The sequence below is a fragment of the Chanos chanos genome, chromosome 16, assembly GCF_902362185.1.
Source record: "Chanos chanos chromosome 16, fChaCha1.1, whole genome shotgun sequence".
NCBI classification, from domain to species: Eukaryota; Metazoa; Chordata; class Actinopteri; order Gonorynchiformes; family Chanidae; genus Chanos; species Chanos chanos.
The window spans coordinates 4,357,817-4,375,316 of NC_044510.1; the positions used below are offsets into that span (position 1 = coordinate 4,357,817).

At 41.0% G+C, this 17,500-nt stretch overlaps 1 protein-coding gene across 1 annotated transcript in view; it reads right to left on the reverse strand.

The window, feature by feature from the left end:
• The window catches only part of engl (endoglin, like), a 13,213-nt gene extending 4,101 nt beyond the window's left edge, over positions 1 to 9,112 (reverse strand). Inside the window, exons 1-9 of the mRNA XM_030793884.1 lie at positions 9,055 to 9,112; positions 8,248 to 8,417; positions 7,551 to 7,688; positions 7,004 to 7,178; positions 6,428 to 6,596; positions 5,594 to 5,738; positions 4,790 to 4,994; positions 4,374 to 4,579; positions 3,164 to 3,319 (exon numbers count right to left, since the gene is read on the reverse strand). Coding sequence (XP_030649744.1) covers positions 3,164 to 3,319; positions 4,374 to 4,579; positions 4,790 to 4,994; positions 5,594 to 5,738; positions 6,428 to 6,596; positions 7,004 to 7,178; positions 7,551 to 7,688; positions 8,248 to 8,417; positions 9,055 to 9,112 — 1,422 coding nt within the window. The remainder of the gene's footprint in view (positions 1 to 3,163; positions 3,320 to 4,373; positions 4,580 to 4,789; positions 4,995 to 5,593; positions 5,739 to 6,427; positions 6,597 to 7,003; positions 7,179 to 7,550; positions 7,689 to 8,247; positions 8,418 to 9,054) is intronic.
• Positions 9,113 to 17,500: the final 8,388 nt, after the last annotated feature.

The following is a 17,500-nucleotide window of genomic DNA, read 5'->3' on the forward strand; positions in this document are numbered from 1 at the left end:
GAGGTTTAAGAAGGATAAGCACATGACCCAAGACACTCAAAAGGCAAAGATATTTCAACCATCACTACTCACAGCACAAAACACAATTACTACTCCACTCCCACTTCCAACAAACAACACAAGCAAGTGTATGTGTGTGCGCGTGCACGCGTGTGTGTGTTTGTGTGTGTGTGTGTGTGTGTGTATGTGTATGTGTGCGGGTATGGGTGTGCGTGTGTGTGTGAGAGTGAGTGTGTGTGTGTGTGTGTGTACAGAGAGAGAGGAAGACACAGAAGCACAGACAAGTCGACCTGGGTCACACAACCATTCAAAGTGCTAAAATACCACCAACAACAGATAAACACAGTAAAAAAAACCCCACACTGTCAAATCTTACTTGCCGTTCAAACTCATTGTCTTACTGTGAAATTTTAGGCAATTACTCTGTGGAAAGTCTCACTGACCTTGTGGTGGGAAACTATAATCTAATGCGTGATGTAACAGACAAAACATATTAACTATGCTTTAATGTTACATGGAAAAATAAATATTTCTTCTAAAAGACTGATATTCATAATTTATAGTCATTGTGAATCATACTAACTAATCCAACAATGTCATGTAGCGGATGATGCTGTTGTTTTGTGGGTTTTTATAAACAGTCATTTGAGCCTACCTTGACCTGAGCATTCTTCCCCATAGTAAAACAAAAAACAATACAGCGTTCCAGATTCAACCCGATGACTGTAGAACTGTCTATTCTTTCAGAAACATCATTTCAAACTACTACTGCACCGCACAAGTGCAAATCTGCATAAACAAAGTACAAAAAAAAAAAGAAAAAGAAAAAAAAGGAAGAGAGATTTATTTATTGGACAGATAACATGTCGAAATGAGAGAGAGAGAGAGAGAGAGAGGTATAATTGTGATTTTCTTCACACAGAAGCAATCCGCCCTCTGAAATTTTCCCAACAGCGAGGGTTCAATGAGGGTTTGGTTTAAAAGGAGAGCTTGGGGTGGTGAACAGGAGAGAGAACACTATGCCACAGTCTATCTTTAAATCTGATCTGTTTTTCTAATCAAACTGCTACACACCCAGTGACCAGACCAAGACTGTTTATACAGACAAAGTTTCATAAATCACCGTTTCCCAGTAAACAAACCTCTTCTGAAAAAAAAGGAAGGATAACAGGGAAAATCTTTGACCTTCGCTCAGTGGAATTCATTTCTCTATCAGAGCAGTCTCACACAGAAATACAGAATGTCATAGACAAATCTCCTCATTCAAACAGCAGGACTCAAGACACTGAATCTGGAGTATATAAACAGTAAACTCTAATACTAATACTGAATCACTGAATCTGGACTATATAAACAGTAAACTCCAATACTAATACTGAATCACTGAATCTGGACTATATAAATAGTAAACTCTAATACTAATACTGAATCACTGAATCTGGAGTATATAAACAGTAAACTCTAATACTAATACTGAATCACTGAATCTGGAGTATATAAACAGTAAACTCTAATACTAATACTGAATCACTGAATCTGGACTATATAAACAGTAAACTCTAATACTAATATTGAATCACTGAATCTGGAGTATATAAACAGTAAACTCTAATACTAATACTAAATCACTGAATCTGGAGTATATAAACAGTAAACTCTGATACTAATACTGAATCACTGAATCTGGAGTATATAAACAGTAAACTCTAATACTAATACTGAATCATTGAATCTGGACTATATAAACAGTAAACTCTAATACTAATACTAAATCACTGAATCTGGAGTATATAAACAGTAAACTCTGATACTAATACTGAATCACTGAATCTGGACTATATAAACAATAAACTCTAATACTAATACTGAATCTTGGACCTACGTCTTTAAGATCAGTCAGAGTGCACAGCGAATCAAAGAGCCCAAAATTAGACACAGCAGCTCATCTCAAAGTCACGATGATTCAGAAATAGAGCTGTACCCACTTAGAAAGATGAAGCATATGATACGAAAATGAGCAAAAGCTCAAATGCAGATGCAAGAGCTAGGTCAGAGGAGTCTAAGACTGAAGTAACCACTCGTTTTCAACAAAACCCACGTAACCCGACGTATCTTTCCAATGCGGAACATTCTCTCTGTATTGTGTCTCCTAAAAATTAATGGTAATTATGTATTGCTAATTTAAAAAGACAGAAAGACTTATGATACAATATAAAGGGTCATTTTGCACTAATAATAATAATAATAATAATAATAATAATAATAATAATAATAATAATAATGAACTTGTTTATATATAGAGATCTACTGTAATATGTTGGAAACACATTCATTTTCATGAGAGGAGGATTATTTTTGTATTTTTAAATAAAATAAAAACATGTTGAATTTTTGGAGCATGACTAGCACACTGACCTGTTCATTAATAAACAGAAAAGCCTGTGACTGCTTTTACATAAACACTGAGTCATGGTTTCTAGTAGCTACAGTGGAGTCAGAGGAACTAAGTGAATGAACTTAATTTCTTGTTTCATAAAAAACCAAAAAAAAAGACCCCCCCCCCCCCCCCCAAAAAAAAAACACATGACGTGGTATAAATTATACAAGATCACATATGGGCCTCGTATGCAATACCTCTTGGCTTAGTTCAAACATCAGAATGTCGCAAAACTACCTCTTTGTTCCATAACTTCAGATCCAGACAGCGCACTGAGCCAAAGAGTCAAACGCGATAGCTCCAACGCTAAGATGTGGCTTCGTAACCTGTTTAGTTTGACTGTTTTCTAAAGCCACATTAAACGTGTAATTACACACTGATTATGTCTCGTTGTTACACATGTCTCACATGTTACATGGCTTCGTGTCTTTCAGAAGGTGCATTTGTCTAAAGCGAATAATCTCACACAAGGCACACCAGGGATGTATCACTCAACAAAACAGAGTAGAAGTATTGAATTTACAGTTGAAGTATAGAACCTATCATTCAAACACTTTCATAAATTTAGGTCTATCCACTGCAATGTTTTCCATACAACCCAAATAATGTTTTAGAATGAGCATAGATCAGCCCACTGCTGTGAGTTTAATGGTGATTAGGAATAATGTGGATTGATTATCAGTGACTGTCTATGCATCGTCCCAGGTATGTCTGTCCTCCACTCACCACGTTTTTGTAAAGCACACCTCCGGGACCCCGCCCTGGAAAGCCCTTAGTGCCACAGGAAATGACTGGAAATGCTAACAGGAAATGACTTCCGTTGGACTGGGCCTTACAGTTGAGGTCACGCAAGGTCACAGTCAACACAGGGAAAGACAGAGTCTGCGTGTAAGCAAGGAGAGAAGAGCAAAATGGAACAGCAAATTATCGTCAAATTTAACACATTAAATGACGTATACATTTACAGTTCATGCATTTAAAATGAGCTTTTCCATCTAAGCATAAACAGCAAGTGTGGAAAGTTCATTTTCAGTTTATGCGGCGTGCCCAGTTCAGGATCTGTTTCACAGCGCAAAGGTACGTCACACATCTGGGATCCATGGTTCAAACCAAAGCAGAGAGTCAACTGTGTCACTTTTTCTCTCAGCTGATCGGTTGCAGCGATCGCGATGCAAACAGCACACCCCTGCAATCATTGGTAGGTCACTTGCAATGCTAGGCTGCGTGTGGTGTGCAAAACGTTAAGCGGCTAGGTTCACACACATATCAGAGGAAAAGCGCTGAAATAACTTCACTAGCTTCACCAAACTGAAGTTCATGTGAAGGGAGGGGTCTAACCAGAACTCATTGAAAATTGGATATTATCATTATTATCAATACTAGAAAAAAATAAGGGGAAAATATAAAAAACCCCCAAAAAACTCTGGACCACTTTCAGATCAGAAGAGAAAATAGACAACTTCATCTTGAAAACCACGCTGGGAGTAGATGATGTAATCCTTTGGCTAAAACCTTTGAAGACAAAACACTAACTCCCAAATGAAAGTGAACTGGCTAGATTTGTCCTACTGTAGAGTGAAGGCCAGTTCAGTTCAGAAAACAAAACAAAAACAAAACAAAAGCACCACAGTCAAAACTCATAAGTCTTGGTCGGCGCTCATCAAAATGAGGAAGCAAACAATAACAAAATGTTTTTCACGACCACAAGTCACAGGTTTTTGCTACTTTCAGTGTTTACAACAAGCTTTTAGAATTAAGTGCATGTTCTTTGACGGTGAAAACGTCTTACGTGTTGAAGCTTCGAGACGAAATGGTCCAGCTCACCCTCATCATAATTTGTCATTAACAACAGTGAGATCTTTCCCGTCTAAAATGGACTTGAAAAAAAATCGAACGGAGTCACACACGGAGTGTAATTTTTTCTCAGTATTACAACCTGCAGGATTTGTCTGTCCACTGCCACGTTGAGGCGTCCGTCTTGACACTGGGCACTAACTGCCTCGCGGCTGAGAGCCTCATCATCTTCATCTTCATCGTCGTCCTCATCATATTCATCGTCTTCATGGCTCAACCCATGTCTCACCTCTAGCCCCTTTCTCTGAGGAAAAGGTGCATGTAGTTCTTTTGAGGCAGAATGTTCAGCTACAAAGAGAGAGAGAGAGAGAGAGAGAGAGAGAGAGAGGGAGAGAGAGAGAGAGAGAGAGAGAGAGAGAGAGAGAGAGAGTGAGACGTGAGAGATTGGATGGCAAATGTCATAAACGTGAAGATAAATCAGAGTCCAGTCATTCCACATCGATGAAAAGAGGGCATGTAACTTGTTAGCACACATCAGTGCACCGACGTTAACTTAACAGAGGGTTTTATCTGTGTCTCCTCTGGCCAGATGGATCACGAAGCGATTGGCTAGCTTGGCTTCTGTATAGGAGGTGACGTGACGAAAGCCCTTTTCTTTGGCCCAACGCAGCAGGTCAGGGGTGGAGAAAAGGTCAGAGGGTCGGGTGGTGGTCATGATCAGGTCGGGTTTAGGGGGATACAGAGGGGTCACACTGTGAGAGGACTGAGAGAGAGAGAGAGAGAGAGAGTGGGAGAGAGAGAGAGAGTGAGGGGTCATTTAAAAAGATACATCTAAGGTCAAGGAAAAAAGCAAGAATAATTACTCTCATTCCAGAACAATCTACGGCATGACACAAAGAGTGGCTTGTTCTTTTCAAGGTGAGTAGCTCCGAAGTTTTGATGCCTATGAAAAAAGGCATCCACTAATGATACAATGGAGCCCTCAGAAGAAACCCAGAAAAAGTAGCCAAACCATGTATGTGTTCAGCAACATGTATCTGTCAGTCATACACTGCGAGATTTGTTACTCTCATACGGTCATTTGCTGGTGTAAAATTAACTCTAATTTTGAATTTTGAATTACACAAACACTTTTCAGTAATTATGTAATTCACAGTCACCAGAGTAAATCCAGGTATAAGAGCAAATAACTGTAACAACTCTCAGTATCAGATACATAATGGATATTAAACGACTCAGGTGATGTTATCGTAAATTTGTTGTTTATGAAGTTGTAAGAAACTACTTGGCAAGAAATCTCACAGAACACTGTATAAGTTGTTCATGAGCTATGTAGGAAGTAAGGACAGAGAGGGGCCTCACATAGACTGAGATGTGGCCCCTAACACCAGGGGCCACAAGGGCCCAGTTGACTGGAACGGCACTGCTGAAAATCAAAACCACGTTGTACCACCCAGTGTTGGCCACAAGAGGCAGCAGTGAGACAGACACCTCCACCTGTAGTGAGCTAAGAGGATAACAAACACCAGTAAGTGTGTTTTCAAATCCAGTCAGACATGTATCAACTCTCCCTAATTTCTCAGCAAAGCTCATTAAGTTCTCAGTCAGTCTCACACTTTCAACAAATCTTATCAAGCACTCACACACTTCTCAGCACACTCTCATTATTTCTCACAGGGCTCTCATTAAATCTCGTCAAGTTCTCATCTAATCTCATCAAGTTCTCATCAAATCTCGACAAGTTCACATCAAATCTAGTCAAGTTCTCATCACTTCTCACCAAGCACTCATTAAACCTCACAAACCTCTCATGGACCCTCATCACTAGTTCATCAACTAGAATGATTCTCTCATCAAATCTCTCATGAAGAGCTCTCATGAAATCACACCACATTCTCATCAAATCTCACTGAACTCTCATTCAGTCTCACCCCAGTCTCATTCAATCTCATCAAGATGCTGGCAGATTTCAACCAAGCACTCATCAACTAAGTGGAACATTCTAATGTAAATCTCATCAAAGTCTCATCAAAGTCTCAGATAAACTTGTCCAGTTCTATGTAAATGACATCATGGCCTTAGTAAATCTTAAAACTGATCTAATAAGTTCTCACATTATCTTATGATGTTCTTATAGCAGCCGAGTGTGTTGTGTTGTCTAAATTTTATATGAGCAATACCGCTGTGAAAACTCACCCACAGAGACCTGACCCTGCAGACCACAGTCTTATCACATGAATTTCTGGATCTTTGTCCTCTGTAGAGGGGATGCAGCCCTGGACTTCCTGTGGCTGCAGGATGGATGCAAGGTAGTTATGAGACAGGAACAACGACTGCAGCTGACACACGCTAGGCATTGTGGGATCTGTAGTACAGAAAAAGAAAGAGGGTCTGAGAGGATGCAGACAGGAACAGGAGATGGGGGACAGAGAGTGAGAGACCAAAATAACAGTACGAGCACTTAAAACACTCTTATTTAGCTGCCGAAGTTCTGGAAACGCTGCGAACGATTTCAGCTTCATAAATCTTCATAAACAACCAAAATGTACGCAGTTTTGAAGGGCCGTGAGTGATGAAATCAACTAAACAATCACATTTACATACAAATAAAAGCTAATTATATTTTATTGTTCTGCAGCATAGTTATGCATAACAACAATTACATTTTAAAACTGAGTGGCATATTTATATTTCATTCCTTATGTTTAATTCATCCGAGTGTATTTTAACACTCAGCAGTATGTTTTTCCTTTGCCTGGTACACTCTCTCACCCTCTCCCAGTCGGAGGTAGACGTGGTTTGCCCTCGGTGTGTGTATGAGTGAGGAGATGGAGCTGTGGTGTTGCAGGCTCCAGTTCAGAAGTGCTCTGGGACGACTGGGTAAAGTGGGAACCAGCTGCACCCTCAGAGCCACGCTGCTGCTCTCCACCGTGGAGTTAGGGGTCAACTGTCAGAGAACAGGAGTATCAGTGTATAGCAGCACAACCACACATGCACAAACACACACACACATGTACACACACATACACACACACACGTACACACACACTCGTACACACACACACACACACGTACACACACACACACACATGTACACACACACACGCACACACACGCGTACACACACACACACACGTACACACACACACACACACACTTGTACTGGCGAGTCTAAGCCAGTACAAGCAGATTCTAAAGCGTTATAAACTCAGTCTATGGCAGGAAGGATTCTAGAACATTCCAAACACACTCCACTGAACAACAGACAAGCACAGTGAGAAAGATAAGGCAGAGTCTGTTTAGAGTATCAAAAACAGACCTGCACCCATACTGGGAGACTTGGTGGCAACCCCTCACTCTCCAGCCACCAGTGCACGGCATGCTGGGAGCTCAGCACCAGAACCACTGGCCGACTGGAGGTTCGAGAGAAGGTTATGGGTCTCAGAAGAACAGTAACCTGTATGGACAGAGACACACATTACAGACAGTATGGAAATGAGTATGGACGTGATGGAAATATAGATGGATGGATGAATGGATAGGTAGACAGAGGAATGGATACATGCTACATACAGAGGTAAGACAAGAAGAACTGAAATGCTTTTAAAAATCATATTGTGTTTGAGACAACTAACGGTTGTCTTTAAATAAACACATTTCAAGAAATACGTTTCTAAAATGCAAAATGAGAGATTTAATAACACCAAACATTTCAAAACTGGTTCAACAGCGGCTCCAGAGGGATTGTAATGTATCTACAGTCAGTCTTCGCCCTGCTGTCTTCTTACATAAAAATATTGCAATGGTTTATGGTGCCTGTGTTATTTTATCTTCCCTTTCCAGCAAGACAGACAAATGGACTGACAGACAGACAGACAGAGAGATAGATAGATAGATAGATAGATAGATAGATAGATAGATAGATAGATAGATAGATAGATAGACAGACAGATAGATAGATAGATAGATAGATAGATAGATAGATAGATAGATAGATAGATAGATAGACCCTGGACCTTTTTATCAGGGCTATGACTTGCTCTCCCTAGAGAGATCACGTGAGTCTCTTTGGCTCCAGCCCCTCTGGCTGCACAGCCTGGTCCCACCTCGAAGCGCTCCAGCTGACCCTGGACAGGGTGCAGTGCCCCTGCTGGAGACACGGAGCATTGCAGCTCCACACCACACACTGAGAGAGAGAGAGAGAGAGAGAGAGAGAGAGACAGAGAGACAGAATAGCGAATATGTTCAAGTAAACATTGCAATTTACTCCAAAGGCAGGTTCGTTAAGATTCTTAACATGGTTTAAAAAAAGAAATCCCCAAGTGGTAACTTATACACAGGTCCTGTGGGACTTGTTTGTGGCAGAGAGAGAGAGAGAGAGTCTGGTAAAGTTGAACACGAAGGGTTCGGCAGGGGGCATTCGGTTTAATCCTGTCAAACCACTTCTGCTCATCTTCTCCCCTCATTCACACACTGGTGTGTAAAGCACAAGTCAGTACTCTGCTAAAACACAAATACTCTCTCTCTCTGTCTGTCTGTCTGTCTGTCTGTCTGTCTCTCTTTCTCTCTCCCCCGTTCTCTTTTTTTTAATATATATCTCTGTTTATTCTTCCGTTTTATTAATCCGCATCTTTGTACAATTACTGGACTCAAACTTACCATTTAAAATGCCTCAAACACTGATACACATACTCTAAATCTCTCAGATCTTATATGTAATAATCTATGTATATTTTTTATTGGACCGTGCTTAACATGGTCATATTATACCAGAGGATGCCATTTTACTGCAGGGTAAGAGTTCATGCCTCCCTGGTCCTTACCTGTAGTGCCACCAGTAAGCAGAGACAGGCAGAGGAGAGCATATTGAGCCAATGTCATTTTTATCTCTAGATGGGCTAGAGCTCACAGGCCTCCTCTTGAAACATGCTGAGAGAGAGAGAGAGAGAGAGAGAGGGAGAGAGAGGATACAAACATACCATAAATGGTTACAGACAAAGTAATATTACAGTGGGGAAGGAGAACGAGAAACAAGAGCTACTGTCTGAAAGTTAATATCTAAAGTTATTCTGAAACAAAATGTAGAAGTGGTATTCGAGACAGAACGGAAAAAAAAAAACAAAACAAACTTCTAAAATGATCAAGGGAAACAAATTAATACAAAAAGAATGCAGCACATCCACCACTCGCGTGCATCTGCGGTGTAACGCGGCGCCAATGTATATCTAAATACGTAAACCGAGACAGATAGCGAGAAAAAACAGAGCACGGCTACAAGGCCATTTTTCAGGAGTTTAACAGAAAACTAAGAAACAAACGGGTCTCTCATTGGGCGCTCGTTATCTGGCGTATTGTTACTTCCTCATTTTTCCAGCGTCTCCCTCGGTGCTTCATAAACAAAGCGCCAAGATCCGTTATCTGCTGCGCACCTGAGGCAACACATGCTTGCCAATCTTAGATTGTGTTCTAAGCTCTGATATATTAAGGAGACACGCTGGGAGACAGCAGAGACATCGCACTAAACTAAAAAGAAATTCTGGTTGCGTCACTCTGAGAAGTAATACCTCAAACTGCGGACTCCTGCACACACACAAAAGTTTTTAAACTTGACGCGTCCGTTCTATTTTGCGCCTATTCAGTTTTGCGTCAACAATCTTTCAGTAAACAGTTAGCATCCAGAGAAAGAAAAACTGGGTAGGAGGGAATTTACTTGGCAAAGTCACACAACACACTGTAAAACCAACGAGTGCTTGCAGTTTTGGCTGCTTAACGCATTTCATGCGTATTTGGTAAGCGCACGCACGCAGCCAGCTTGTGGATTTGGCCACCACACTCTCGCGCTCCCTAGGCTCCATCACCATTATGTTGCTACCACACACACACACACACACACACACACACACACACACACACATACATCTAGTGCCGTCCTCGTTTCAATTTTTGACCGAAAATGAACACGACATCGCCGTTATAGATAAGCACTGGCGACGCGTTTCTTGTCACTGAACACAGCGCAACTGCAAGAGTATATTACCACATTAGTTTGAGCAATACACACTCGTCTTACCAAAAGAGCTGAAAAAATGCCTAATGGTCAACTGAATTAACTGGTCTAACTATTAAGAGAATGTAACAAACAGAGAAAAACTGAACTTCTTGCATGAGTTAATAATGTTAAAGAGCGGGTCACTGAATCACTGGCTCATTAAAATTCGCAGAAAAACAAACTGGACGTAGACGAAGTCACTCCAGATGACTGATAAGCAAGGCATGCAAAGGTTACTTCAGAGGCACAACCAAATGTAATAATACTAAAAAAGAAAAATCACCGAAATAGTCTGAACAACACGTTCTGTGTGCGTATGAATTGTTTATATCCATTGCACTTTGTCTACGGAACACTAATTACCCTCTCAAATCCTAATTCATTTTATACCCACCTGTTTTATCGCACAGAATTCAAGCACAAGGTTGATGAACGGCGCTTGTCAGACGATAGCTTGGTGTTGTGGCATATTCGCATATTTAAGTATTAGGATGCACCCCGCCCCTTCACTTTCTATTGCATAGTACACACCCCTTCTCACTCTCTCCCTCTCTCTCTCTCTCTCTCTCTCTCCTGTAACCAAACTAACCAACGCTAACCCAAGGCTCCTAGTACTGCATTTACTGAAAGTATCAATAACCCAAATAACAGTCGAGAGATGACTGACAAGTTGATTCAAATTGATTTGCGGAAGGATGTTTGTGTGTGTTTGTGTTTATGTGTGTATGCGTATGTGTATGTGTGCGTGTGTGTGTGTGTGCGTGCGTGCGTGCGTGTAAATAGACATGTAGGAGGTGGGTGGCGGTGGGGAGGTGGACATGAAAGAGCAGGATGAACATGTGAAGCGTTGGGCGCGCGTAAACAGGAGTGCATGCACACAGTTCAGTATAAGACACGAGACGAGAGACGGGCATCGTTCCAACAGGAAGAGGAAGATGAAGGGAGAGAAAGGAAAGAGAGCTAGATGAAAGGAATATGAAAATGATTTCGGAGAGAGAATGGAGAGAGAAGAGGTTAGTTGGATTAGAGTATGCGTTACACACATATCAGTGATCTAAGCAGGCGGTATATAATTCTACTTGGAAAACACATATCTGTGTATTTAAAAGACACAATATTTCGCATTTCCACGGAAAGGACACTTCGAAATACTTTCAGTATATTCCCGTAATTTGTTCTCCACCACGAATCAGAAATATAGTAGTCTATGTGGGGCATGCGCTGTTTGATCTATTTCTAATTAAAAGACTGTGACGAGACGGAAGATATTTCATGTTTCTATATTTTCCAAAACCGTCTTTTTGCTCCCCCGACTTTGATCAAACCATCTCAAAGACAATTAGTCTGACTACCATATCAGGGCAGGCCAATTTCCAGACGAGGAGTAGATATCATTTTATACTGAGGGGTAATACGGTTTCTGAAAATTGGACAAAATTCCAGAGAGTACAAGTGCACGAAGTTCGATCTTAAAAGAAAAAAAAAGGACCAATTTAATCTAGCACTTCCGGTTGTCTCTTGTCATAAGAGCCTTTTGGACTAATTTCCCAAACAAGGACTAAGAGAGGTTCTGGATGACGCTGTATTTCGGACTTGGTCGATGTCTTGTCTGAGAATCCCGTCATGTAGGCCATATGTTTTATTCGTTAATGGCTTTTAAGTCGTCTTTCTTTTTTCACGTCTTTTCATTCACTCGTAATTAATACTCTCTAATTATAGTTATGTTACAGTTTTAGACATTTACAAAATACTCAACTTCATCAGCTAAGGTTACACTTTACGTGTTTTCATATATTCATATACTCTCCTAGTACCTAGTTTGACTCTAATACCTTGAAAAAAAATCTGTACTAAACTGAGCAACCAAATGTTGGATGTCTGTCTACTGTCTATGGTCTGGCACAGTTGAACAGTGGTGAATAGAGGACAAACAGTAAATCTGCACAACAAAAGTTGGACACTGATTTAGTTGACTGTTGGAGTAGCCAGGCACCAGGCTTAGCAGGTCGACGTGCCCAACTGGGGATGGTTTGGCTTTACTGGTGGTCAAATGCTTTCAGAGTGTTGTGATGGTGACTGTGAGGCAGAGTAAATATGTGTGTGTGTGTGTGTGTGTGTGTTTGTGTGTGTGTGTGTGAGCGTAATAATGAGACTACAGCCATGATAGAGCTGTGAGGCTGATGCAGGCCAGCTGTGCATTTGTGGTGTTTTTCCAGACACAACAGAAAAGCAGACACAACAGACTTTTTTGCTCATCTCCACAAGAGGAGACTCAGCGAGAGAGGGGGGGGGGGGGGAGAGGGGGGGCGGTAGATATGAACATACCATAAATGGTTACAGACAGAGTAATTATACAATGGGGGAAGGAAAATATGAAACAAGTGTGTGTTCGTTTGTGAGTGTGCACTAAATTAAATAAACAACCTTTAGCTTCAGTGAGCAGACTGACACTATCTATGTTTGGTCATTTTTTCAAAAACAAAAGCAAAACAAAAACCAAGACCCGAAGAACATCACAACACGTGATAAGCACATAGTGCACCACACCGCAGTACAGTTCTATAGTGATTTAAAAACACTGGAGTTGCCTTTGGCGGAAACTTTTAGTGCCAGTTTGCTTTTGTAAATATTCTAAGCAAAGTATTCACACAGTAGACAGTCTTGAGGTTGAAGTCATGGAAGTTCAGTGTTCATTGATACGGTGAAGCAGGTAAATAAGGCAAAAAGCAGACAACACAATGTTATTTTAATGGAGTTGAGAGAGAGAGAGAGTCAGACAGACTGACAGAGACAGACAGAGAAACAGAGATATCTTCAGCATTTGAACTGCTGAGAGAGCACTCGTGTTAGTCTGGGAGACTGTAAAAAAAAAAAAACCCTGAAATGTGGTCAAGAAACAGACAGGGTAATTATCCAGACAGTCCAAGGTTCAAGCCCACCAGACATTTACTCGGAGTGTGAACTGGAGGCATGGCTGAACGAACCACAGGAAGAGGGAGAGACTATCTGTTGAAAAGAGCATCTCCTTTTGTATAATGACTAATGCTCTCAGTAGTTTTTAGACGAAACCGACCGTTTCCAGGAATTACGAAACATCACTCTTTCCATTTGACGGAACTTTCACACAAACACTCTGCATGTTTGACCGTTCACGTCTATCATTAGTGCAAATATAAAACGTAATTACGAGAGCAGGCCGGTTAATAAGGCTGACGTCTGGCGGTACAGAGACGCACTTTACATTTTGCAGAGACGCGACTTTTGAATAATCCCCATACTTGTCGACTGACCAGACGGACGTAGGAACAGGATTGGACGCTATCCATGGGCAGGTCCTCCTTATTTCTGTTGCTGAGCGTTTACCACCGACTGTCATTTGCCTGTGCAGGTGTGGCCAAATGCACTCGCTGTCAAAAGTGAATGACAAATCATTATGTCACTGCTCATGTCATGGCGTGTAACTTTCTTCGTAGCTTGTGCTGGGCCCATTCGCCTCAACTCAGCTCATTTTTTTTTTTTTACAAATCTGTAAAAGCTACGGAAAACAAGAAGCTGGGAGTGATACCTGTGAATGGGACTTGATTATTGTATGCTTTTCTGTTTGAAACTGGGTTGTAGCTGAGAGAGAGAGAGAGAGAGAGAGAGAGAGAGGAATGGAAAGAAAAGGAAATGGAAAAAATAAGGACCATATACGGGGCCTTTTTTATAATTGGATTCAGAGAGCAGCACACGGGAGAGACGGAGCGAAGACAGAGGGAGAGAGAGTGCAAAAAGGGAGGGACAGATGAGTGCATACTGTTCCTGGGACGCCCTGACCCCCTCACACCCCCACTCCATTTTCCTTGTTTGATCCATCTCTCCGTCTCAGTGGATCTTCTCTCATCTTCTGCGAAAGGGGGATAATCACTAGCATTATTTCAACACTGCGTTAGTGCTCCCCCCCCGCTTGTTTAGTTATCCTTTGGTCTCGTCACCTTCTCCCCTGAAAACTCGGTTGAACGGCGCTGCCTTTAACAGGAGTGAATTAAGGAGAAGATCTATTGAATCCCGACGTGACAGAGTTACACCTTTTTTTCTCCGCAGGGCGCCAAATTAAGGACCCTTTCAAAAACATCAGCTAACCTCTTCCGTCCCAAAGTGTAATAATCCTCTTTCTCCCTCTGTCTCTGTCTCTCTTTCTGTCCCTCTCTCTCTCTCTCTCTCTCTCTCTCTCTCTCTCACCTATTCTTCAGAACTCTCTGTACCATACAAAACCACATGGAGTCTCCATTTCCGTTTTTTGCTGGCTACAATCTTATCACGTAATTGCTGAAGAAGAAGACATTCTATAACCTTTAGGAAGTATCCCACTGCCCCGGGGAGACAAAGCTTCCATTGATTTTAATAAATGTAAGACATTCTATTTCAACGTAATGCAACATTCTTCCTTCCACATTTACACGTACTTTCCGCTTCTCTTTGTGTTCTCAGGGCACTGCCAATATCAGTTGGCCCTACTACCAATGAAGCAGAGCAACGTCTGGAACATCACGTTCCTCTACGTGATTTTCTGCGACATCAAATGAAGCTCGCTTAAAAAAAACAGTTTCTCCTTAACCAAAACGGGATGACTGCAATAGCAATGTTTCAGTGTGTCTAGGTCACTCTTTGTGTCTTTGCAGTCTAAGCGCGGCACATGCTGCTAACTAGGGTCTGTTGTGTCCAGGCAAAATAATGAAAGTGGATTTAAAGTTTATTATACCAGTGGGCTTTCGGTGTCACAATCCAAGCCAAGAACAAAGTCCTTCCTGTGAAAGGTGCGTCAAAACCAATACTGGTGCACAAAGCATTTTTTTATAAAGACGTGAGAGACAGAAAAAATGGGTTACACAGTTCACAAAAGTCAAATCCCATGTGTCTTTAGCTTTATTAGCCATTGGTTCTGTATAGATGGTTGCCATGGAGCTGCGTTCGTTCCTCCTAGGTTTTTGTATTGAATAAGGCTATAAACAGTAAAATCAATACTGTACGAATATTGCGCATTTATTGTGGCAGTGGATCAAGTCTAAGAAGACTGGTTGCACGTGAATAGTATAAGATCTGTAGAAAGACGTGCGCCGTTCAGCAGGGGAAACTGATATTTAATCATAAACCAGTCGTAATCTGCTATAGTTCTTCCTCCTCTGTGCTGGAAGTGGATGGTTATCGCCCTCTACTGTTCATATATACTCTGACAAACGAGGAGCCTAACATTATGATGATGGAGCCCGTTTCCAATTGTGGGCACAAAAGTGTCCTCTCCACGGCCGCGCTATGGTATTTCACAACTGAGAGTTAATGTTTCACTTTTCTGACTTAGACTTGATCTTAGACTTAATTTCTTGCAACTGCGACACGTGAAGCCGTAAATGTGATATGATATGTCAGAACTTCAATACCACACAATTATGACGTTTCAAACTTCTAACTTAATATCTCGAAACATGCTCACAACATAATATCTCAGAATTATGACCTAAGTACGATCTCATATCTCACAATTACCACTGAACAATTACGATTTAATGTCTAAAAGTGACAGTTTAGTAAGCACATCTGTGTTATGTTTGCCACTAAGTCTCTAATTAATATCGCAGGGTATCCTACTGGGTCACTAGATGGCACTAGCGATCTACGATTTACTATGGTGCCATAGCAACCACTAACACCTGAACACTAAGCTGAGCGTTAGCGATACACAATACTGCAATAAGTGTTGGCAAAGTTGTGAGAGTAAACCAAAAGTTCTATATCTGTCTTTCACCGCCGTCCTACAACCAACAAATTAATTTTGTGCTAACCTGCACTCGCTGAATTATAGTTTATGCCAAACCTATGTGTGCGTAACCTGTGTAAATTACGCTAAACCCAGACATTGTTATATAAGGTTATCGTATATCGCTATACACTATCATGCATTGCAGTCTGTCTCGTGAAACCAGGCAAATTTTTACAGACCAGTCAGATGCAGATGTTCTGGCGTTTGTTTATGCGACAGAGATAATAATTACAATTATAATAAGAAGAATTATTATTGTTATTAAAATATAATTTTGATTTGACTTTGTTATAGACATGTAAAGCTCTTTGAGACTATAAATAGTGATACTAGGCTCTAAATAAACTTATTATTATTTTAATTACGAATACCCGGCGCATAATTTTGTAGCAACGTAACATCCAAATAGTGTCCGAAATGTATCAACAGCTGTATGCCCTTATCCTCCAGTGAGTTTTCCTTGTAGCAAACACTGGAAGTGAGTGAGTGAGTACACAAATGGAGATTTCGAACACCCCACAAAAGAGACCAAGAAAAACCCCACCCGCCCTCTGGCGTGTCGCGATATAAAGCCGTGATTGTTACTGATAGATCACAACATTGATGTAGGCTGTGACGTCGGAATTGTGGCTCAAACCTGCTATGTCGCCGTTGTACATCGTTAAGGTATTAAGAAAAGACAAAAGCGTTCACACTTCTGAAAAAGGCCCTTATCGGCTAGATACCAAATTGAGGTCAGGAAAATCAACAATCAGACAGATAGACACACACCATGTTTGGTGTCATTTGGTTTAGCAAATTTGATTTCATATCACGCAACTCCAACTTGTCTCATAATTATAATGAGATAGCCTAGCCTATAAAATCACAATTCGGCCATACTAAGTCGTGATTACGGCTTTCCGTGTCGCAATTTTAATAGTCATTACTGCAACTGCTTACATCAGAATTGCGAAACCTTGTCACATTCCAATAATTTTGTTTTCTTTCGATGACTAAACGGGCTTTCGTGAGACGAACTTTTAAAATAGTAACAGTATTAGTCTACTATCCAAATCATTGCGGTGTAAAACTTTCCAATTATGATGAAACGATTTGTTCATCAGTTTTACTGGTTTTGAAACGGAAGTTTTGTTTTGCAGAGGACTATTTTGTAATGGGGATGCAGCTACGAGGGAACATAAATGCGCCTTTAGTTTGATTGTGGTCCAGCCCACTCCGACAGTAATACCTCGAGTTCATTAGACTGTTGTAAGGACAAAATTTAGTATGAGGACTAAGCGGCACTAATTTTGCATGTTGAACGTCGCATGTTGTATATTGTTGACCCTGGGTTGGTGCGTGTGTGTGAGATAGGGCGGGAGATGAACGGAATGATTCCAATCAGCGTCTGAATTCCAAAGGCTTCACGTTTTTATTATAT